Source organism: Ranitomeya imitator, chromosome 1, assembly GCF_032444005.1.
Source record: "Ranitomeya imitator isolate aRanImi1 chromosome 1, aRanImi1.pri, whole genome shotgun sequence".
In the NCBI taxonomy this organism is placed as follows: Eukaryota; Metazoa; Chordata; class Amphibia; order Anura; family Dendrobatidae; genus Ranitomeya; species Ranitomeya imitator.
Genome location: NC_091282.1, coordinates 648,687,707 through 648,706,705, shown reverse-complemented (window position 1 = coordinate 648,706,705; position 18,999 = coordinate 648,687,707). Strand labels below are relative to the sequence as shown.

The 18,999-nt window shown below is 44.3% G+C and overlaps 1 protein-coding gene across 1 annotated transcript in view; it reads right to left on the bottom strand.

Moving 5' to 3' along the window:
• LOC138638850 (CD48 antigen-like) overlaps positions 1–18,999 on the bottom strand; it is a 57,573-nt gene that overhangs the window by 23,756 nt on the left and 14,818 nt on the right. The window contains exons 4-5 of the mRNA XM_069728518.1: positions 6,538–6,804; positions 5,016–5,141 (exon numbers count right to left, since the gene is read on the bottom strand). Of these exons, the coding sequence (XP_069584619.1) occupies positions 5,016–5,141; positions 6,538–6,804 (393 nt within the window). The remainder of the gene's footprint in view (positions 1–5,015; positions 5,142–6,537; positions 6,805–18,999) is intronic.

The following is an 18,999-nucleotide window of genomic DNA, read 5'->3' as shown; positions in this document are numbered from 1 at the left end:
AAGGTGTTCCCCAGGTTTCCTCTCCATTGCTTCGATCTTCATGCTCTCGTTTAGTAGTTGTTGGAAACTACGCTGCATTAGGCCTACAAATTGGGTATGGGGTGTAGAGAGATGGTGTGTTCCAATCCAAGGTGTTCTCCAGGTTGCCTTTCCTGAGCTTCGATCTTCTGGCTCTCGTTTAGTAGTTGTTGGAAACTACGCTGCATTAGGCCTACAAATTGGGTATGGGGTGTAGAGAGATGGTGTGTTCCACTCCAAGGTGTTCCCCAGGTTTCCTCTCCATTGCTTCGATCTTCATGCTCTCGTTTAGTAGTTGTTGGAAACTACACTGCATTAGGCCTACAAATTGGGTATGGGGTGTAGAGAGATGGTGTGTTCCACTCCAAGGTGTTCCCCAGGTTTCCTCTCCATTGCTTCGATCTTCATGCTCTCGTTTAGTAGTTGTTGGAAACTACACTGCATTAGGCCTACAAATTGGGTATGGGGTGTAGAGAGATGGTGTGTTCCACTCCAAGGTGTTCCCCAGGTTTCGTCCACATTGCTTCGGTCTTCCGACTCTCGTTTAGTAGTTGTAGAAAACTACACTGCATTAGGCCTACAAATTGGGTATGGGGTGTAGAGAGACGGTGTGTTACACTCCAAGGTGTTCCCCAGGTTTCATCCACATTGCTTCGGTCTTCCGACTCTCGTTTAGTAGTTGTTGAAAACTACACTGCATTAGGCCTACAAATTGGGTATGGGGTGTAGAGAGATGGTGTGTTACACTCCAAGGTGTTCTCCAGGTTGCCTTTCCTGAACTTCTATCTTCAGGCTCTCATTAAATTGTGGTTAAATGGAACAACTGCATTTGGCGTACCAGTTGGTTTGGGGCCTACTATCGGTGTCTGCCACTCCTTGCTGTTCTCCTGGTTTCCTGTCCTGAAATTCCATTTTCAGGCTCTCGTTAAGTAGTTGTTAATGTTAGACTGCATTTGGCCTACTAGTTGGGTTGGGGCCTACTATCGGTGTCTGCCACTCCTTGCTGTTCTCCTCCACTGAACAAAGCTGTGCCGCCTGTTTACTACGGTTGCCAATTTTGAACTGCATTTCGACTACTTACTGATTTGGCCCTACTCTCTGTGTCAGCCTCTCATTCCAGTTGTCCTCCACTGCAATGCCCCCTGGTTAGTCCTGTGTTACCAATTTTTAACTGCATTTAGCCAACTTTATTCTTTGGGCCTATATCTGTGTTTCCTCCTCATCCTGCCCATTGCCCAGCCAGTGATAGATGAGTCTGCTGGTACATTGACCCATAACGCAAAATTCCCCGTGCACGCTACACAGCAAGATTGTGACCCTGCTGAAAGTCAGGTTCCTCTTCCCGCATACCATACCACCTTACACGGGGACAAAGAGGAAGGTGCAGATGAAAGTGCAGGTTCCTTCATCAGGTGGGGGGAGGAATACTAGTTGGCGACGTCACTGGCACAGGGCCTCTCATAGTACGCAAAAGTGTTGCTGCCGGTGGGAGGCGCCCCCGCCGTGCAAACACACCGCTGTACTTTGAGGGGCCCTGTGCCAGTGCCAATGCCAACGAGTGGGCCCCCCCTGCTTGCTCAGGATCACAGCACTTGCAAAGTTGAAATACTTACCTCTCCCTGCTCCACTGCCGTGACGTGGTCCAGATTTACTGGGCCCACTAATTACTTGAACCAGCCCTACCCCCCACAACTTTAGCCAAATGACCCCCAATTTCAAATGCCTTCCAATTATTATAAGCTAAATTACGATTGACAAGCTTCTGTAACAAGAATGTATGTTTTTGCCATTAAAATGGGCAGTGTAGGTGTTTTCCTGGCCTCCACTCACTGCCGACTATGCTCCCCCATTGACTTGCATTGGGTTTCGTGTTTCGGGCGATACCCGACTTTTCGCCATAAACGGCCGATTCCACTCGACTCGACTTCTAAGATAGTCGGGTTTCGCGAAACACGACTCGACTCTAAAAAGGTCAAGGTCGCTCAACCCTCGTCACCTGACGTTTGAGCTGACTCCCTAATGGACTCTCATTGCTCTTCTGTTTTGTTGCCACTGTCACCCACAGATCCCCTAGCTTCCAACAGAATACACCAACAGCAGTAATGAGAAGGTGCAGGGATATGGTAAGTGAATAAGTGTTGTTGTTGTTTTTTTATACACCATTGGTCTCTTTTTAAACTAAATAAAAGTAATACTGAATCAGTACTTTCAAGAGTATTAAACAACTTGATCATGGCAAGAGACAGGGTTGATGGTGCCACCATTCTGGCACTTTTAGATTTTTGTGCAGCGCTTAATATTAAGGAATTCTGCAAAATTGATTTCACAGTTCTTCAATGGTTCAGCTTCTTGCTGGCTGGAAGGCCATAAAGTGTATCTATTGGTTCCTTATTGTCCATGTCAATCCCCTAAAGCTATGGCATAGTTATTGGTATCATGTGGCCTGCAAGGGCGTAGCGCCCCCGTTTCTCCTTGATTGGCTGCACATGGAGGACTCAGGCTGAAGAAAATGATTCTTTGTGCTCAGTCATTTTCTCCAGTCCCATTCTTCCATGATGGCTAACTGAAGTCACCGGTATCGTGTGGCCTGCAAGGGTATAGCGCCCTCTGTTTCTCCTCGACTGGCTGCACATGGAGGACTCAGGCAGGAGCAAATGATTCCTTGTGCTCAGTCATTTTCTCAAGCCTCAGTGTTCGGTGAACAGTCAACTGAGGAGAAGTTTTATTTCTTCTCATGTCACAGCCCTGCTTTGGCAGCTCATGGGCTACAGTTTGTCATTTGAGATACAGATCACAGTAGCTGTGTTTCCTCTGACTAATGACATGCAACTATGATGTACTGCAGTTTGAGCTACATGACAAGGGGCGTCTTTTTCACATTTTTGGAGAACCCATTTAATAACCAATCAACTTTGACATTCTCCAATAATAACAATTGTCATCACTGGATACATTTATATTATTACTCAAAGCGCATCTCTACATCAAACTTCATACCAAATTAACAAACATATTCCCTTGACTGCTGCGCTATGAGCTCATTCTAATAAAAGTGAAATACAGATGTTTTGTTTGAACATTATATGGGTAACTCCAACTACTGTGTTATCATCCAGTTCATAATGTTTTCTTACCTATGTACTGAGCAGAATCTCTCAAATATTCTTCATTCTTGTTTTTATAGTTGTCATCTTCCTCCACTGAGTTTTTCATTTGGCTTGTTTAGACCCAGCAAAATTGTTGCACCTCAACTCATTATTTTGCAAATGTATGAAATATGATGCTCAAGATGATACAACTGTCTCCTACCATATTAGTCAGCAGTAGCAGCTATTAAAGGGAATCTACTGGGTTTTTGTCACCCCATCTGACAGCAGCATGATGAAGGGGCAGAGACCCAGATTTCAGTGATGTATAGCTTAGTTTACTGGTTGCCGCAGTTGTGATACAATCACAGTTTTCTCAGTTGCACATCTAGCGGTGCTTGAATGCTGAGCTGTATATAACTCCGCCCACACCACTGGTTGGCTGCTTACCCATACTCAGTGCTGATAGATTCCCTTTAATTCATATGATCCGTCAGACCACATCAAATTGTTATAGCTTTTGACACCATACCCTTGGCACGCTTTAAAAAGTTAATGACTTATGTAGAGACACATATGACAGGATAGGAGCTGTGAGCCCCAAATGGTAGATTTTTAATAGTTTCTGGGCAAAGTTGGTAGGTTTTTATTTTTGATGCACTGACGTAGAAATAAGGAAGTTAGAAGGAAGGAAGGAGCAGAGCATGCAGACTACGGATTGAATAAGCTTTTGGCATCCAGGGCAGAGGTTTTAGAACATACTCCACCGTCTTTTCTTTGTAAACATGAGCATTAGAGTCTTGACTAGTGTTGAGCGATACCTTCCGATATTTGAAAGTATCGGTATCGGATTCTATCGGCCAATATCCGAAAAATATCGGATATCGCCGATACCGATATCCGATACCAATACAAGTCAATGGGACACAAATATCGGAATGTATCCTGTAATGGTTCCCAGGGTCTGAAGGAGAGGAAACTCTCCTTCAGGCCCTGGGATCCATATTCATGTGTAAAATAAAGAATAAAAATAAAAAATATTGATATACTCACCCTCGGACGCGCCCTGGTTGTAACCGCTGCAACCGCCATGCTTCCCTTCCTAAGAATGAGCGCGTGAAGGGCCTTCGATGACGTCGCGGCTTGTGATTGGTCGCGTGACCGCTCATGTGACCACTCATGCAACCAATCACAAGCCGCGACGTCATCGCAAGTCATTCACACGCTCATTCTTAGGAAGGGAAGCATGGCAGTTGCAGGGGTTACAACCAGGGCGCGTCCGAGGGTGAGTATATCAATATTTTTTATTTTTATTCTTTTTTTTTTTTTACACATGATTCTTCTTCCCGATACCGATTCCCGATATCGCAAAAATATCGGAACTCGGTATCGGAATTCCGATACCGCAAATATCGGCCGATACCCGATACTTGCAGTATCGGAATGCTCAACACTAGTCTTGACCCCTTTTCCACTACTTTAAATTATAAATTTTAGCTCTTCTAATAATGCCCTCGGTAATGTCCTACTTTGCCTACTCCTCATCCTTGCACTGTTCTGGACGTATAGTAGCTGCAATTACACTATTGCCTCAAAGGACAATGCTGCTTTAACTAAAGCATATAATAAAAACACCAAGAAAAAGGTAGAGATGCTTACCTGCCCAGGCCTCGAATTGAATGCACTAACAGGGCACAGTAGACCCAATTAAAGGTGGCAGCTACACAGGTGCCTCTCTGTCTTTTTCTTGTTCTTTTTATTATAGATTTTTGGAGGATTTTCAAGTCCTCTTTTTGTGGTTTTGATTTAACCAAAGCATGACATGAACATTTAGTGTCCTGATGCGTACAATTGATCTTGTGATTTAATCAAACATCCTGGGGACACATTCTCCTCTGGAGATAGGTTTACCTTGCTCAGATGTGTTCGATGATCTGTAAGAAAATTTGAAGCGCCATACCCAAAATGCGGCCACCACAAGAGCCACCACAGGAAGCACCACCCCTATGGCAATGGATGTAGTGTTTGATTTCATTTCTGTCATGAGAAAAAAAAAACAACAGATTTAAATTCATACTACAGAATGTAATGAAGGAACCACAATATATCGATCACGTACCCCGTAATGGAATACTTGTATTAAGCCATTTAATGGAAGAAATAAGTGGCACTTCTTACATGGAAACAGAACAACAAGATGTAAGTATGTGCAGGATTTTATGAGAAGTAAGTTTATATATTCTCACTTTGCTATAAAAGTGCAGATCTGTTAAAATCCAGAGCCTCTTCCACCACATCTGGGGTTTTTCTCTAATATTTAGCATTTGCATTTCAGCCATTTTATCATAAATAATTGCAGTCATAATGACACATAAAGTGCAACCACGGTGTTATAGGTCACAGACAGCCATAGAGTTTCCATATATTGTCAACCACATAGCCCTAGCCCTATACACTACCACCCTCAAGGCCCTCATATACCATCATCCAAAGAAGCTTATAAACTACTGGCTTCCGACCTCCATAAACTGCCACCCTCAATGCCGTCATCCACTACTAGCTATAAAGCCGCATAGACTGCTAGTCTCAGTGCCTTCACTCACTGGTAGTTATACAGTTCCCATTCATTGCGATCCTCAAGGTCGTCCAACCACATACATAGCCAGTCACAGAGCCCTATACAGCACCAGCCAGACCCCTAATACATTGCCAGCCACCGGACACCCCCACACACAGATGCCGACCAGGTGGCCACTGAGTCGCTAAACACGGGGTCCTCATAGAATGTTACGTTCAAGGCACCTAAAAATTTAATGTTACAGGGGCTTCATGTATTGTTAGCAAAAGAGCCCCATATGCTGCTATTCAGAAAGCCCCCATATTGCCCCCATTCTGGCCTTCTCCTGCTCCTCATATACTGTCAGTCACATTTCCCCAAACACTGCTAGCCACAGGACCCCAAACATAGCCAGGATAAGGGCCCACATATTTCAACACATACTGACCCCATACGCTGTCATTCACTAACCCCTTCAACAGGGGCAGTTGTAGGGCCCTCATACACTATCTATACACTATCAGACACAGAGCCTCTATATACTGCCACCAAAACAATGACAAGATACTGTCAGTCATGAATCCCATACACTGCTGGCCTACCCTTGTAGTCCCTAAGTACGGACATCTGCAAGGCTCTCATAAAGTACCAGCCACAGGGTCCCCATTCAGTGTGAGGCACAGGGTCGCAATACATTGCCAGCCACAGAATTTTACACTGTCGTTTCTACCAGTGTTTATTGAAAGCTTTTAATTCCACAAACCTTCAACCTACTTATGGGTCGGCATATTATATTAGTTAGGTTTCTTTTATATGGAACTCTCAGTGATCACTGGTTTAAAAACCAGACCGTTTAATAAGATTTCTAGCCCCTACCTGAACAATACTTTACATGGACAGTGGCATTCTTGTGGTCAGCCGGGTTTTGGACTTTGCACATGAATTCTGTGTCCTGGTGATCCAGTGGTATCCGAACTGTATTTACAGTCTCATTTATATTCTGATACTCAGAGTCATGGTATCTGTATTTCCAGTTGTAAAAAAAAACATCTGTATTTGATGGGATGGAACATTTCAGACTAACATAGCACTGATCCCCAATTCTCTCCACTTCACTTTCGATCTTTGGAGTGGGAACAGGATCTGTAACAAAAAAACAAGTATAATTGATTTGCAGTATATAGTTTAACAGGTTATTTCAAATGGACGGACTCTATAAGGGAACCCCACATGTAATATTACAGATCTAGACATCAAGTCTATCGTATGAATTCATTCTTGCTAATGTAAAGAGGCAACGTAATGTAAGGATTATCAAAGCGTGTTTGTTAATTTAGCACTTTTATCCTGAGTTCCCAAAGATATTAAATTGCTCTTAGCAATCCTAACACATGCAGACTGGCCTATCAGAAGTCCACTAAAAGATCAAAGGTTCCTCACTTAAGCCAAGGCTTTGGGGCCACAATGTTATCTATATGTCCAGAAAGAGACAAAGCCATCCACACTGGATTGCAAAGCTGGTCAAGTAGTTGGTTATTGGTAATCTGAAAGGCTATTTCAAATGATCACTAGGGTTTCTTCTAGGAGACCAGAAATTCACTAGAATACAAGCCCAAAGGTTCCTCATGTAAGCCATGTCTCCAAAGCCGCAACAGGGTTATACAAGGTCCAGAAGTAGACAAAGTCATTTACACCTCGCTGGAAAGCTGATCAAATACTTCATTATTGAGTGCCTGAAGATCTACATCACATTATCCCATAGCTTTGCTTGTGAGTGTTGAAAGTCCATAGATCTGATGTCTTGTTTTATCATCAGTGCTATTCACTATAGGTGACTATTCTGTCTATGAGTAGGAGGCCATCAACTTTTGTCCACCTAATGGGAAAGGAAGGGAGAGGTGGCACCTCTTGTGCATGTCTCTCTATTCTATGGGAAATACAGAAACATCCTAGAAAGCTTGGTCATCTTTTTTTGAAAGGTTCAAAAGAATGGATTGAAAGATGGCTATATCAATGAGTGGTAATAAATGGTTGCACATCTAATTGGAAAAGTGTTTCAAGTAGGGTACCACAAAACTATGTCCTGGTCTCAGTTTTGTTCAACATTTTTATAAATGATCTAGATAAGGGAACTGAAGGTAAACTAATTAAATTTGTAGACAATACAAAGCTAGGAATGATAGCTAAAGGTACCGTCACACATAACGATATCGTTAACGATATCGTTGCTTTTTGTGACGTAGCAACGATATCGTTAAGGAAATCGTTATGTGTGACAGCGACCAACGATCAGGCCCCTGCTGGGAGATCGTTGGTCGCTGAGGAAAGTCCAGAACTTTATTTTGTCGCTGGACTCCCTGCTGACATCGCTGGATCGGCGTGTGTGACGCCGATCCAGCGATGTCTTCACTGGTAACCATGGTAAATATCGGGTTACTAAGCGCAGGGCCGTGCTTATTAACCTGATGTTTACCCTGGTTACCAGCGTAAATGTAAAAAAAAAAAACACTACATACTTACCTTCCGTGTCTGTCCACCGGCGCTGTGCTTTCCTGCACTGACTGGGAGCGCCGGCCAGCCGTAAAGCACAGCGGTGACATCACCGCTCTGCTTTTCGGCTGACCGGCGCTGACAGTGCAGAGGAAAGCAGAGCACCGGAGGACAGACACGGAAGGTAAGTATGTAGTGTTTGTTTTTTTTACGTTTACGCTGGTAACCAGGGTAAACATCAGGTTACTAAGCGCAGCCCTGCGCTTAGTAACCCGATGTTTACCCTGGTTACCAGGGGACTTCGGGATCGTTGGTCGCTGGAGAGCTGTCTGTGTGACAGCTCTCCAGCGACCAAACAGCGACGCTGCAGCGATTGACATCGTTGTCGGTATCGCTGCAGCGTCGTTTAGTGTGACGGTACCCTAACACTAGTGAAGACAGAGGAAGGATTCAGAAGGATCTAGATAAGCTTAAACAATGGGCAGTAACTAATAGAATGGTGTTTAACAGGGAAAAATGCAGGATTCTACATCTGGGCATGAAAAACAAGCATTACATGTCCAGAATGGGAGGAATAGATCTAAAGGCACCGTCACACATAACGATATCGTTAACGATATCGTTGCTTTTTGTGACGTAGCAACGATATCGTTACCGAAATCGTTATGTGTGACAGCGACCAATGATCAGGCCCCTGCTGGGAGATCGTTGGTCGCTGGGGAATGATCAGGACTTTATTTTGGTCGCTGATCTCCCGCTGACATCGCTGAATCGGCGTGTGTGACGTCGATTCAGAGATGTCTTCATTGGTAACCAGGGTAAATATCGGGTTACTAAGCGCAGGGCCGCGCTTAGTAACCCGATGTTTACCCTGGTTACCATTGTAAATGTAAAAAAAAAAAACACTACATACTTACATTCCGGTGTCTGGTCACGTCCCTCGCATTCAGCTTCCAGCACTGACTGAGCGCCGGCCAGCTGTAAAGCAGAGCACAGCGGTGACGTCACCGCTCTGCTTTACGGCCGGCCGGCGCACCTCTCACAGTCAGTGCGGGAAGCTGAAGGCGAGGGACGTGACCAGACACCGGAATGTAAGTATGTAGTGTTTTTTTTTATTTTAAATTTACAATGGTAACCAGGGTAAACATCGGGTTACTAAGCGCGGCCCTGCGCTTAGTAACCCGATGTTTACCCTGGTTACCCGGGGACTTCGGCATCGTTGGTCGCTGGAGAGCTGTCTGTGTGACAGCTCTCCAGCGACCAAACAGCGACGCTGCAGCGATCGGCATCGTTGTCTATATCGCTGCAGCATCGCTTAATGTGATGGTACCTTTAGGAACAACATGTGTGAAAAAGGCTTGGATATACAAATAGATCACAGACTGCACATGAGTCAACAGTGTGATGCAGCAGCAAAAAAGGCAAATACCATTCTGGGATGAATTAAGAAAAGCATACAGTCTAGATCACTTGAAGTAATTATCTCCCTCTACTCCTCCTTGGTCAGGCCTTATCTGGAATACTGTGTCCAGCTCTTGTCACCATATTTTAAAACAGACATAGAAAAACTGAAGCAAGTTCAGAGAAGAGCTACCAGAATTGTAAACGAACTGCAAAGTATATCCTACGAGGAACGGTTAAAGGATCCGGGAATATTTAGCTTGCAAATAAGAAGGCTAAGAGGAGACTTACTATACCTATAAATTCATAGGAAGCAGATGCCAAGTAGGTTAAAAATTACAAGAATCTTTATTAAACACTGTAGAACAAACACTTAAAAAATTTATTTTTATATTTTTCAGTGGGTACACACTAAATGGATCTGCAAACACAGGAATATTCTTGACAAAATATATGTGTACAATATTATTTTCTTTTAGATAAGTTGGTCTCTTGTTGCTAAGTTACGACAAAAGAGGAATCGACATTAATACAATCCAATTTTTGAAAAAATGTTCATGCGGTTAGTGCTTGTAAGGTTCGACGTAAGTACATGTATACAGGATTTTCCAATAAGTAATGACTCCCTACATCACAAAACTTCTTAAAGGAATAAATTCAAGTGATTTAACCCTTTAGTGACAGAGCCAATTTGGTACTTAATGACCGAGCCAATTTGTACAATTCTGACCACTGTCATTTTATGAGGTTATAACTCTGGAACGCTTTAACGAATCCTGCTGATTCTGAGCATCTTTTTTCGTGAAATATTGTACTTCATGTTAGTGGTAACATTTCTTTGATATTACTTTCAATTATTATGAAAAAAACGGAAATATGGCAAAAAAAATTAAAATGTTGCAATTTTCAAATTTTGAATTTTTATGCCCTTAAATCAGAGAGATAGGTCACACAAAATAGTTAATAAATAACATTTCCCACATGTTTACTTTACTGTTGTGAATTCTGTTGTCGGGCTCCCTCCTGTGGTTATGAATGGTACTTCGGCTGGTTCTGTCCATGGACTTCCTCTGGTGGGAGTTTCTGAGTTTCCTTCCACAGGTGACGAGGTTAATTCGTTAGCTGCTGCTCTATTTAACTCCACTTAGATCTTTGCTCCATGCCACCTGTCAATGTTCCAGTATTGGTCTAGTTCTCTCCTGGATCGTTCTTGTGACCTGTCTTCCCAGCAGAAGCTAAGTTCCAGCTTGTATTTCTTTGGTTTGCTATTTTTCTGTCCAGCTTGCTTTTTTTATTGTTGTCTTGCTTGCTGGAAGCTCTGGAACGCAGAGGGAGCGCCTCCGCACCGTGAGTCGGTGCGGAGGGTCTTTTTGCGCCCTCTGCGTGGTCTTTTTGTAGGTTTTTGTGCTGACCGCAAAGTAACCTTTCCTATCCTCGGTCTGTTCAGTAAGTCGGGCCTCACTTTGCTAAATCTATTTCATCTCTATGTTTGTATTTTCATCTTTACTCACAGTCATTATATGTGGGGGGCTGCCTTTTCCTTTGGGGAATTTCTCTGAGGCAAGGTAGGCTTTATTTTTCTATCTTCAGGGCTAGCTAGTTCCTTAGGCTGTGCCGAGTTGCATAGGGAGCGTTAGGCGCAATCCACAGCTATTTCTAGTGTGTTTGATAGGATTAGGGATTGCGGTCAGCAGAGTTCCCACGTCCCAGAGCTCGTCCTTATTATCAGAAACTATCAGGTCATTCCGTGTGCTCTTAACCACTAGGTCCACTGTTGTCCTGACCACTAGGTCATAACAGTACAGGTGGCCCAAAGTACTAATGCATCTCAATAGAGGGATAAGAGAAGTTCTGAGACCATTTTTTTTTCTTTGCAGAGTTTTTTGTCTCTCTTTTCCCCTTTACCTCTGGGTGGTTCAGGACACTGGTGTAAACATGGACAGTCAAGGTCTGTCCTCTTGGATGGATAATCTCACTACAAGGGTACAAAACATTCAAGATTTTGTGGTTCAGAATCCGATGTCAGAGCCTAGGATTCCAATTCCTGATTTGTTTTTTGGTGATAGATCTAAGTTCTTGAATTTCAAAAATAATTGTAAATTGTTTCTTGCCTTGAAACCTCGCTCCTCAGGTGACCCTGTTCAACAAGTAAAGATCATTATTTCTTTGTTACGTGGTGACCCTCAAGACTGGGCATTTTCCCTTGCGCCAGGAGATCCGGCATTGCGTGATGTTGATGCGTTTTTCCTGGCGCTTGGATTGCTTTATGACGAACCTAATTCAGTGGATCAGGCAGAGAAAATCTTGCTGGCTCTGTGTCAGGGTCAGGATGAAGCGGAGATATATTGTCAGAAGTTTAGAAAGTGGTCTGTGCTCACTCAGTGGAATGAATGTGCCCTGGCAGCAATCTTCAGAAAGGGTCTCTCTGAAGCCCTTAAGGATGTCATGGTTGGTTTTCCCATGCCTGCTGGTCTGAATGAGTCTATGTCCTTGGCCATTCAGATCGATCGACGCTTGCGTGAGCGTAAAGCTGTGCACCATTTGGCGGTACTATCTGAGCATGGGCCTGAGCCTATGCAATGTGATAGGACTTTGACCAGAGCTGAACGGCAAGAACACAGACGTCGGAATGGGCTGTTTTTACTGTGGTGATTCCACTCATGCTATCTCCGATTGTCCTAAGCGCACTAGGCGGTTCGCTAGGTCTGCCATCATTGGTACGGTACAGTCTAAATTTCTATTGTCTGTTACTCTGATTCGCTCTTTGTCATCCTATTCTGTTATGGCATTTGTGGATTCAGGCGCTGCCCTGAATTTGATGGACTTGGAGTATGCTAGGCGCTGTGATTTTTTCATGGAGCCCTTGCAGTATCCTATTCCATTGAGAGGAATTGATGCTACGCCTTTGGCCAAGAATAAGCCTCAGTACTGGACCCAATTGACCATGTGCATGGCACCTGCACATCAGGAGGATATCCGCTTTCTGGTGTTGCATAATCTGCATGATGTGGTCGTTTTGGGGTTGCCATGGCTACAGGTTCATAATCCAGTATTGGACTGGAAATCTATGTCTGTGTCCAGCTGGGGTTGCCAGGGGGTACATGGTGATGTTCCATTTTTGTCTATTTCATCTTCCACTCCTTCTGAAGTTCCAGAGATTTTGTCGGATTATCGGGATGTATTTGATGAGCCCAAAGCCAGTGCCCTACCTCCTCATAGGGATTGCGATTGTGCAATTAATTTGATTCCTGGTAGTAAGTTTCCTAAGGGCCGATTGTTCAATTTATCTGTGCCAGAACACGCCGCTATGCGGAGTTATATAAAGGAATCCTTGGAGAAAGGTCATATTCGCCCGTCGTCATCACCGTTAGGAGCAGGGTTCTTTTTTGTGGCCAAGAAGGATGGTTCTTTGAGACCTTGTATTGATTACCGCCTTCTTAATAAGATCACAGTCAAATTTCAGTATCCTTTGCCGTTGCCGTCTGATTTGTTTGCTCGTATTAAAGGGGCTAGTTGGTTCACCAAGATAGATCTTCGAGGGGCGTATAATCTTGTGCGTATTAAACAAGGCGATGAATGGAAAACAGCATTTAATACGCCCGAGGGCCATTTTGAGTACCTGGTTATGCCATTCGGGCTTTCCAATGCTCCATCAGTATTTCAGTCCTTTATGCATGACATCTTCAGAGAGTACCTGGATAAATTCCTGATTGTGTATTTGGATGATATTTTGGTCTTTTCGGATGATTGGGAGTCTCATGTGAAGCAGGTCAGAATGGTGTTCCAGGTCCTTCGTGCGAATTCCTTGTTTGTGAAGGGGTCAAAGTGTCTCTTTGGAGTTCAGAAGGTTTCATTTTTGGGGTTCATTTTTTCCCCTTCTACTATCGAGATGGACCCTGTTAAAGTCCAGGCCATTTACGATTGGACTCAGCCGACATCTGTGAAGAGCCTGCAAAAGTTCCTGGGCTTTGCTAATTTTTATCGGCGCTTCATCGCTAATTTTTCTACTGTTGCTAAACCGTTGACTGATTTGACCAAGAAGGGTGCTGATGTGGTCAATTGGTCTTCTGCGGCTGTAGAGGCTTTTCAGGAGTTGAAGCGACATTTTTCTTCTGCCCCTGTGTTGTGCCAGCCAGATGTTTCGCTTCCGTTTCAGGTTGAGGTTGATGCTTCTGAGATTGGAGCAGGGGCTGTTTTGTCGCAAAGAAGTTCTGATGGCTCGGTGATGAAGCCATGTGCTTTCTTTTCTAGAAAGTTTTCGCCTGCTGAGCGTAACTATGATGTTGGTAATCGTGAGTTGTTGGCCATGAAGTGGGCATTCGAGGAGTGGCGTCATTGGCTGGAAGGAGCCAAGCATCACGTGGTGGTCTTGACAGATCACAAGAATTTGACTTATCTTGAGTCTGCCAAACGGTTGAATCCGAGACAGGCTCGATGGTCGTTATTTTTCTCCCGTTTTGATTTTGTGGTTTCGTACCTTCCGGGCTCTAAGAATGTGAAGGCTGATGCCCTGTCAAGGAGTTTTGTGCCTGACTCTCCGGGTGTTCCTGAGCCGGCGGGTATTCTCAAAGAAGGGGTAATTTTGTCTGCCATCTCCCCTGATTTGCGGCGGGTGCTGCAAAAATTTCAGGCTGATAGACCTGACCGTTGCCCAGCGGAGAAACTGTTTGTCCCTGATAGATGGACTAGTAGAGTTATCTCTGAGATTCATTGTTCGGTGTTGGCTGGGCATCCTGGAATCTTTGGTACCAGAGATTTGGTGGCTAGATCCTTCTGGTGGCAGTCTTTGTCACGGGATGTGCGTTCTTTTGTGCAGTCCTGTGGGACTTGTGCTCGGGCTAAGCCCTGCTGTTCTCGTGCCAGTGGGTTGCTTTTGCCCTTGCCGGTCCCGAAGAGGCCCTGGACGCATATTTCTATGGATTTTATTTCGGATCTCCCCATCTCTCAAAAGATGTCGGTCATTTGGGTGGTTTGTGATCGCTTTTCTAAGATGGTCCATTTGGTACCTTTGTCTAAATTGCCTTCCTCCTCTGATTTGGTGCCATTATTTTTCCAACAAGTGGTTCGTTTACATGGTATCCCGGAGAACATCATTTCTGACAGAGGTTCCCAGTTTGTTTCGAGGTTTTGGCGATCCTTTTGTGCTAGGATGGGCATTGATTTGTCTTTTTCCTCGGCTTTCCATCCTCAGACAAATGGCCAAACCAAACGTACCAATCAAACTTTGGAAACATATCTGAGATGCTTTGTTTCTGCTGATCAGGATGATTGGGTGTCCTTTTTGCCGTTGGCTGAGTTCGCCCTTAATAATCGGGCCAGCTCGGCTACTTTGGTTTCGCCGTTTTTCTGCAATTCTGATTTCCATCCTCATTTCTCTTCAGGGCAGGTTGACTCTTCGGACTGTCCTGGTGTGGATACTGTGGTGGATAGGTTGCAGCAGACTTGACATTGTCCCAGGAGAAGGCTCAACGTTTCGCTAACCGCCGGCGCTGTGTGGGTCCCCGACTTCGTGTTGGGGATTTGGTTTGGTTGTTGTCTCGTTATGTTCCTATGAAGGTTTCCTCCCCTAAGTTTAAGCCTCGTTTCATTGGTCCGTATAAGATTTCTGAGGTTATCAATCCTGTGTCATTTCGTTTGGCCCTTCCTGCTTCTTTTGCCATCCATAATGTGTTCCATAGGTCGTTATTGCGGAGATACGTGGCGCCTGTGGTTCCATCTGTTGATCCTCCTGCCCCGGTGTTGGTTGAGGGGGAGTTGGAGTATGTGGTGGAGAAGATTTTGGATTCTCGTGTTTCGAGACGGAAACTCCAGTACCTGGTCAAGTGGAAGGGTTATGGTCAGGAAGATAATTCCTGGGTTTTTGCCTTTGATGTTCATGCTGCCGATCTGGTTCGTGCCTTTCATTTGGCTCATCCTGGTCGGCCTGGGGGCTCTGGTGAGGGTTCGGTGACCCCTCCTCAAGGGGGGGTACTGTTGTGAATTCTGTTGTCGGGCTCCCTCCTGTGGTCATGAATGGTACTTCGGCTGGTTCTGTCAATGGACTTCCTCTGGTGGGAGTTTCTGAGTTTCCTTCCACAGGTGACGAGGTTAATTCTTTAGCTGCTGCTCTATTTAACTCCACTTAGATCTTTGCTCCATGCCACCTGTCAATGTTCCAGTATTGGTCTAGTTCTCTCCTGGATCGTTCTTGTGACCTGTCTTCCCAGCAGAAGCTAAGTTCCAGCTTGTATTTCTTTGGTTTGCTATTTTTCTGTCCAGCTTGCTTTTTTTATTGTTGTCTTGCTTGCTGGAAGCTCTGGGACGCAGAGGGAGCGCCTCCGCACCGTGAGTCAGTGCGGAGGGTCTTCTTGCGCCCTCTGCTTGGTCTTTTTGTAGGTTTTTGTGCTGACTGCAAAGTAACCTTTCCTATCCTCGGTCTGTTCAGTAAGTCGGGCCTCACTTTGCTAAATCTATTTCATCTCTATGTTTGTATTTTCATCTTTACTCAGAGTCATTATATGTGGGGGGTTGCCTTTTCCTTTGGGGAATTTCTCTGAGGCAAGGTAGGCTTTATTTTTCTATCTTTAGGGCTAGCTAGTTCCTTAGGCTGTGCCGAGTTGCATAGGGAGCGTTAGGCGCAATCCACGGCTATTTCTAGTGTGTTTGATAGCATTAGGGATTGCGGTCAGCAGAGTTCCCACGTCCCAGAGCTCGTCCTTATTATCAGAAACTATCAGGTCATTCCGTGTGCTCTTAACCACTAGGTCCATTGTTGTCCTGACCACTAGGTCATATCACTTTACATCAGCACAATTTTGGAAACAAAATTTTTTTTTTGTTAGGAAGTTATAATAAGGGTTGAAATTTGACCAGCGATTTCTCAATTTTACAACAATATTTACAAAACCATCTTTTTAAGGGACCATCTCACATTTAAAGTCACTTTGAGGGGTGTACATGACAGAAAATACCCAAACTTGACACCATTCTAAAAACTACACCCATCAAGGTGCTCAAAACCACATTCAAGAAGTTTATTAACCCATGACGTGCTTCACAGCAACTGAAACAATGTGGAAGGAAAAAATGAACATTTTACTTTTTTTGCAAACATTTTACTTCAGAACCAATTTTTTTTATTTTCACAAGGGTAAAAGAGAAAATGAACCACAAAATGTTTTGTGCAATTTCTCCTGAATACGCTGATACCCCATATGTGGGGGTAAACCACTGTTTGGGCGCACGGCAGGGCTTGGAAGAGAAGGAGCGCCGTTTGACTTTTTCAATCCAAAAATTGCTGGAATTGAGATCGGATGCCATGTCTCGTTTGGAGAGACCCTGATGTGCCTAAACATGTGCTCCTTCTCTTCCAAGCCCTGTCGTGCAAGCAAACAGTGGTTTACCCCCACATATAGGGTATCAGCGTATTCAGGAGAATTTGCACAACAAATTTTGTGGTTCATTTTCTCTTTTTACCCTTGTGAAAATAAAAAAAAATTGGTTCTAAATAAAATGTTTGCAAAAAAATTTACAAAAATGATCTTTTCGCCCCCAAATTTATATTTTCACAAGGGAACAGGAGAAATTATACCCCAAAAGTTGTTGTGCAATTTGTCCTGAGTAGGCTGATACCCCATATGTGGGGGCAAACCACCACCACCACCAGTTCCGTTTGACTTTTTCAATGCAGAATTGGCTGGAATTGAGATCGGACGCCATGTCGCGTTTGGAGAGCCCCTGATGTGACTAAACAGTGGAAACCCCCCACAAGTGACCCTATTTTGGAAACTAATCCCATTAAGGAACTTATCTAGATGTGTGGTGAGCACTTTGAACCCCCCAAGTGCTTCACAGAAATTTATAACGTAGAGCCGTGAAAATCCTTTTTTTTTCCCACAAAAATGATTTTTTAGCTCACAATTTTTTATTTTCTCAAGGGTAACAGGAGAAATTGGACCCCAAAATTTGTTGTCCAGTTTGTCCTGAGTACGCTGATACCCCATATGTGGGGGGGGACCACTGTTTGGGCACACATCGGGGCTCAGAAGGGAAGTAGTGATGTTTTAAAATGCAGACTTTGATGGGATGGTCTGCGGGTGTCATGTTGCTTTTTCAGAGCCCTGATGTACCTTAACAGTAGAAACCCCCCACAAGTGACCTTATTTTGGAATCTAGACCACCCAAGGAACTTATATAGGTATGTGTTGAGTATTTTGAACGCCCAAGTGCATCACAGAAGTTTTACGCAGAGCCATGAAATTAAAAAAACATTTTTTCCCCACAAAAATGATTTTTTAGCCCCCAATTTTTTTTGCACGAGGGTAACAGGAGAAACTGGACCCTAAAAGTTGTTGTCCAATTAGTCCTGAGTACGCTGATACCCTATATGTAGGGGTAAACCACTGTTTGGGCGCACGGCAGAGCTCAGAAGGGAGGGAGTACCAATTGAATTTTGAACCCAAAATTGGCTGTCGCTTTTCGAGACCCCCTGAGGTACTCTATCTCCAACCGTAACCCCAACACACCCCTAACACTAATCCCAACCCAATCCATAACCCTAATCAAAACCCTGACCCCAAAACACCCCTAACCCTAATCCCAACCCTAACCCTAATCAAATCCCTAAACCCAACACACCCCTAATCATAATCTCAACCCTTAACTCAAACCTAACCCTAACCCCAACCCTAACCTTGTCCCTAATCCCAAACCTAATCCTAATGCCAACCTTAACCCTAATACCAACCCTAACCCTAATCCCAACCCTAACCCTAACATTAACCCCAACTCTAATCCTAACTTTAGCCCCAACCCAAACCCTAATTTTACCCCAACCCTAACCCTAACTTTAAAACCAAACCTAGCCCTAACCTTAACTTTAGCCCCATCCCTACCCTAACCCTAGCCCTTACCCTAACCCTAGCCCTATCCCTAGTTGGAAAATAGAAATAAATACTTTTTTATTTTATCATTTTTTTCCTAACTAAGGGGGTGATAAAGGGGGTTTTTTTTACAATTTTTTTTTTATTTTGATCACTGTGATAGGATCTCACAGTGACCAAAATAAAACAAGAGGAAGAATCTTCCTCTGCCGACCGGCACATCACGGCGGGCTCACTGCGAATGCACCCACCATTTTCTTCCCGGAGGAAGAAGCCGGCGGCCAGGAGGGGACGCAGGAGGGCCCAGGGACACCGGTAAGTATGATAGGGTCCCCGAATCCCTCTATTTCTCTGTCCTCTGATGTGCGATCACATCAGAGGACAGAGAATGACACGCTGCTTTTTTTTTTCCTTTTTGCATTCGCCAGTAAACGGTTAATTACCGGCGATCACAAAACAGGGGTCGGTAAAAACCGACCCCAATCATGTTCTTTGGGGTCTCGGCTACCCCCGGCAACCGGGTGCACTGCGCATGCGCCTGCCATTTTTTCCCAGAAAAAGATGGCGGCGCCCATCGGGAGCCACG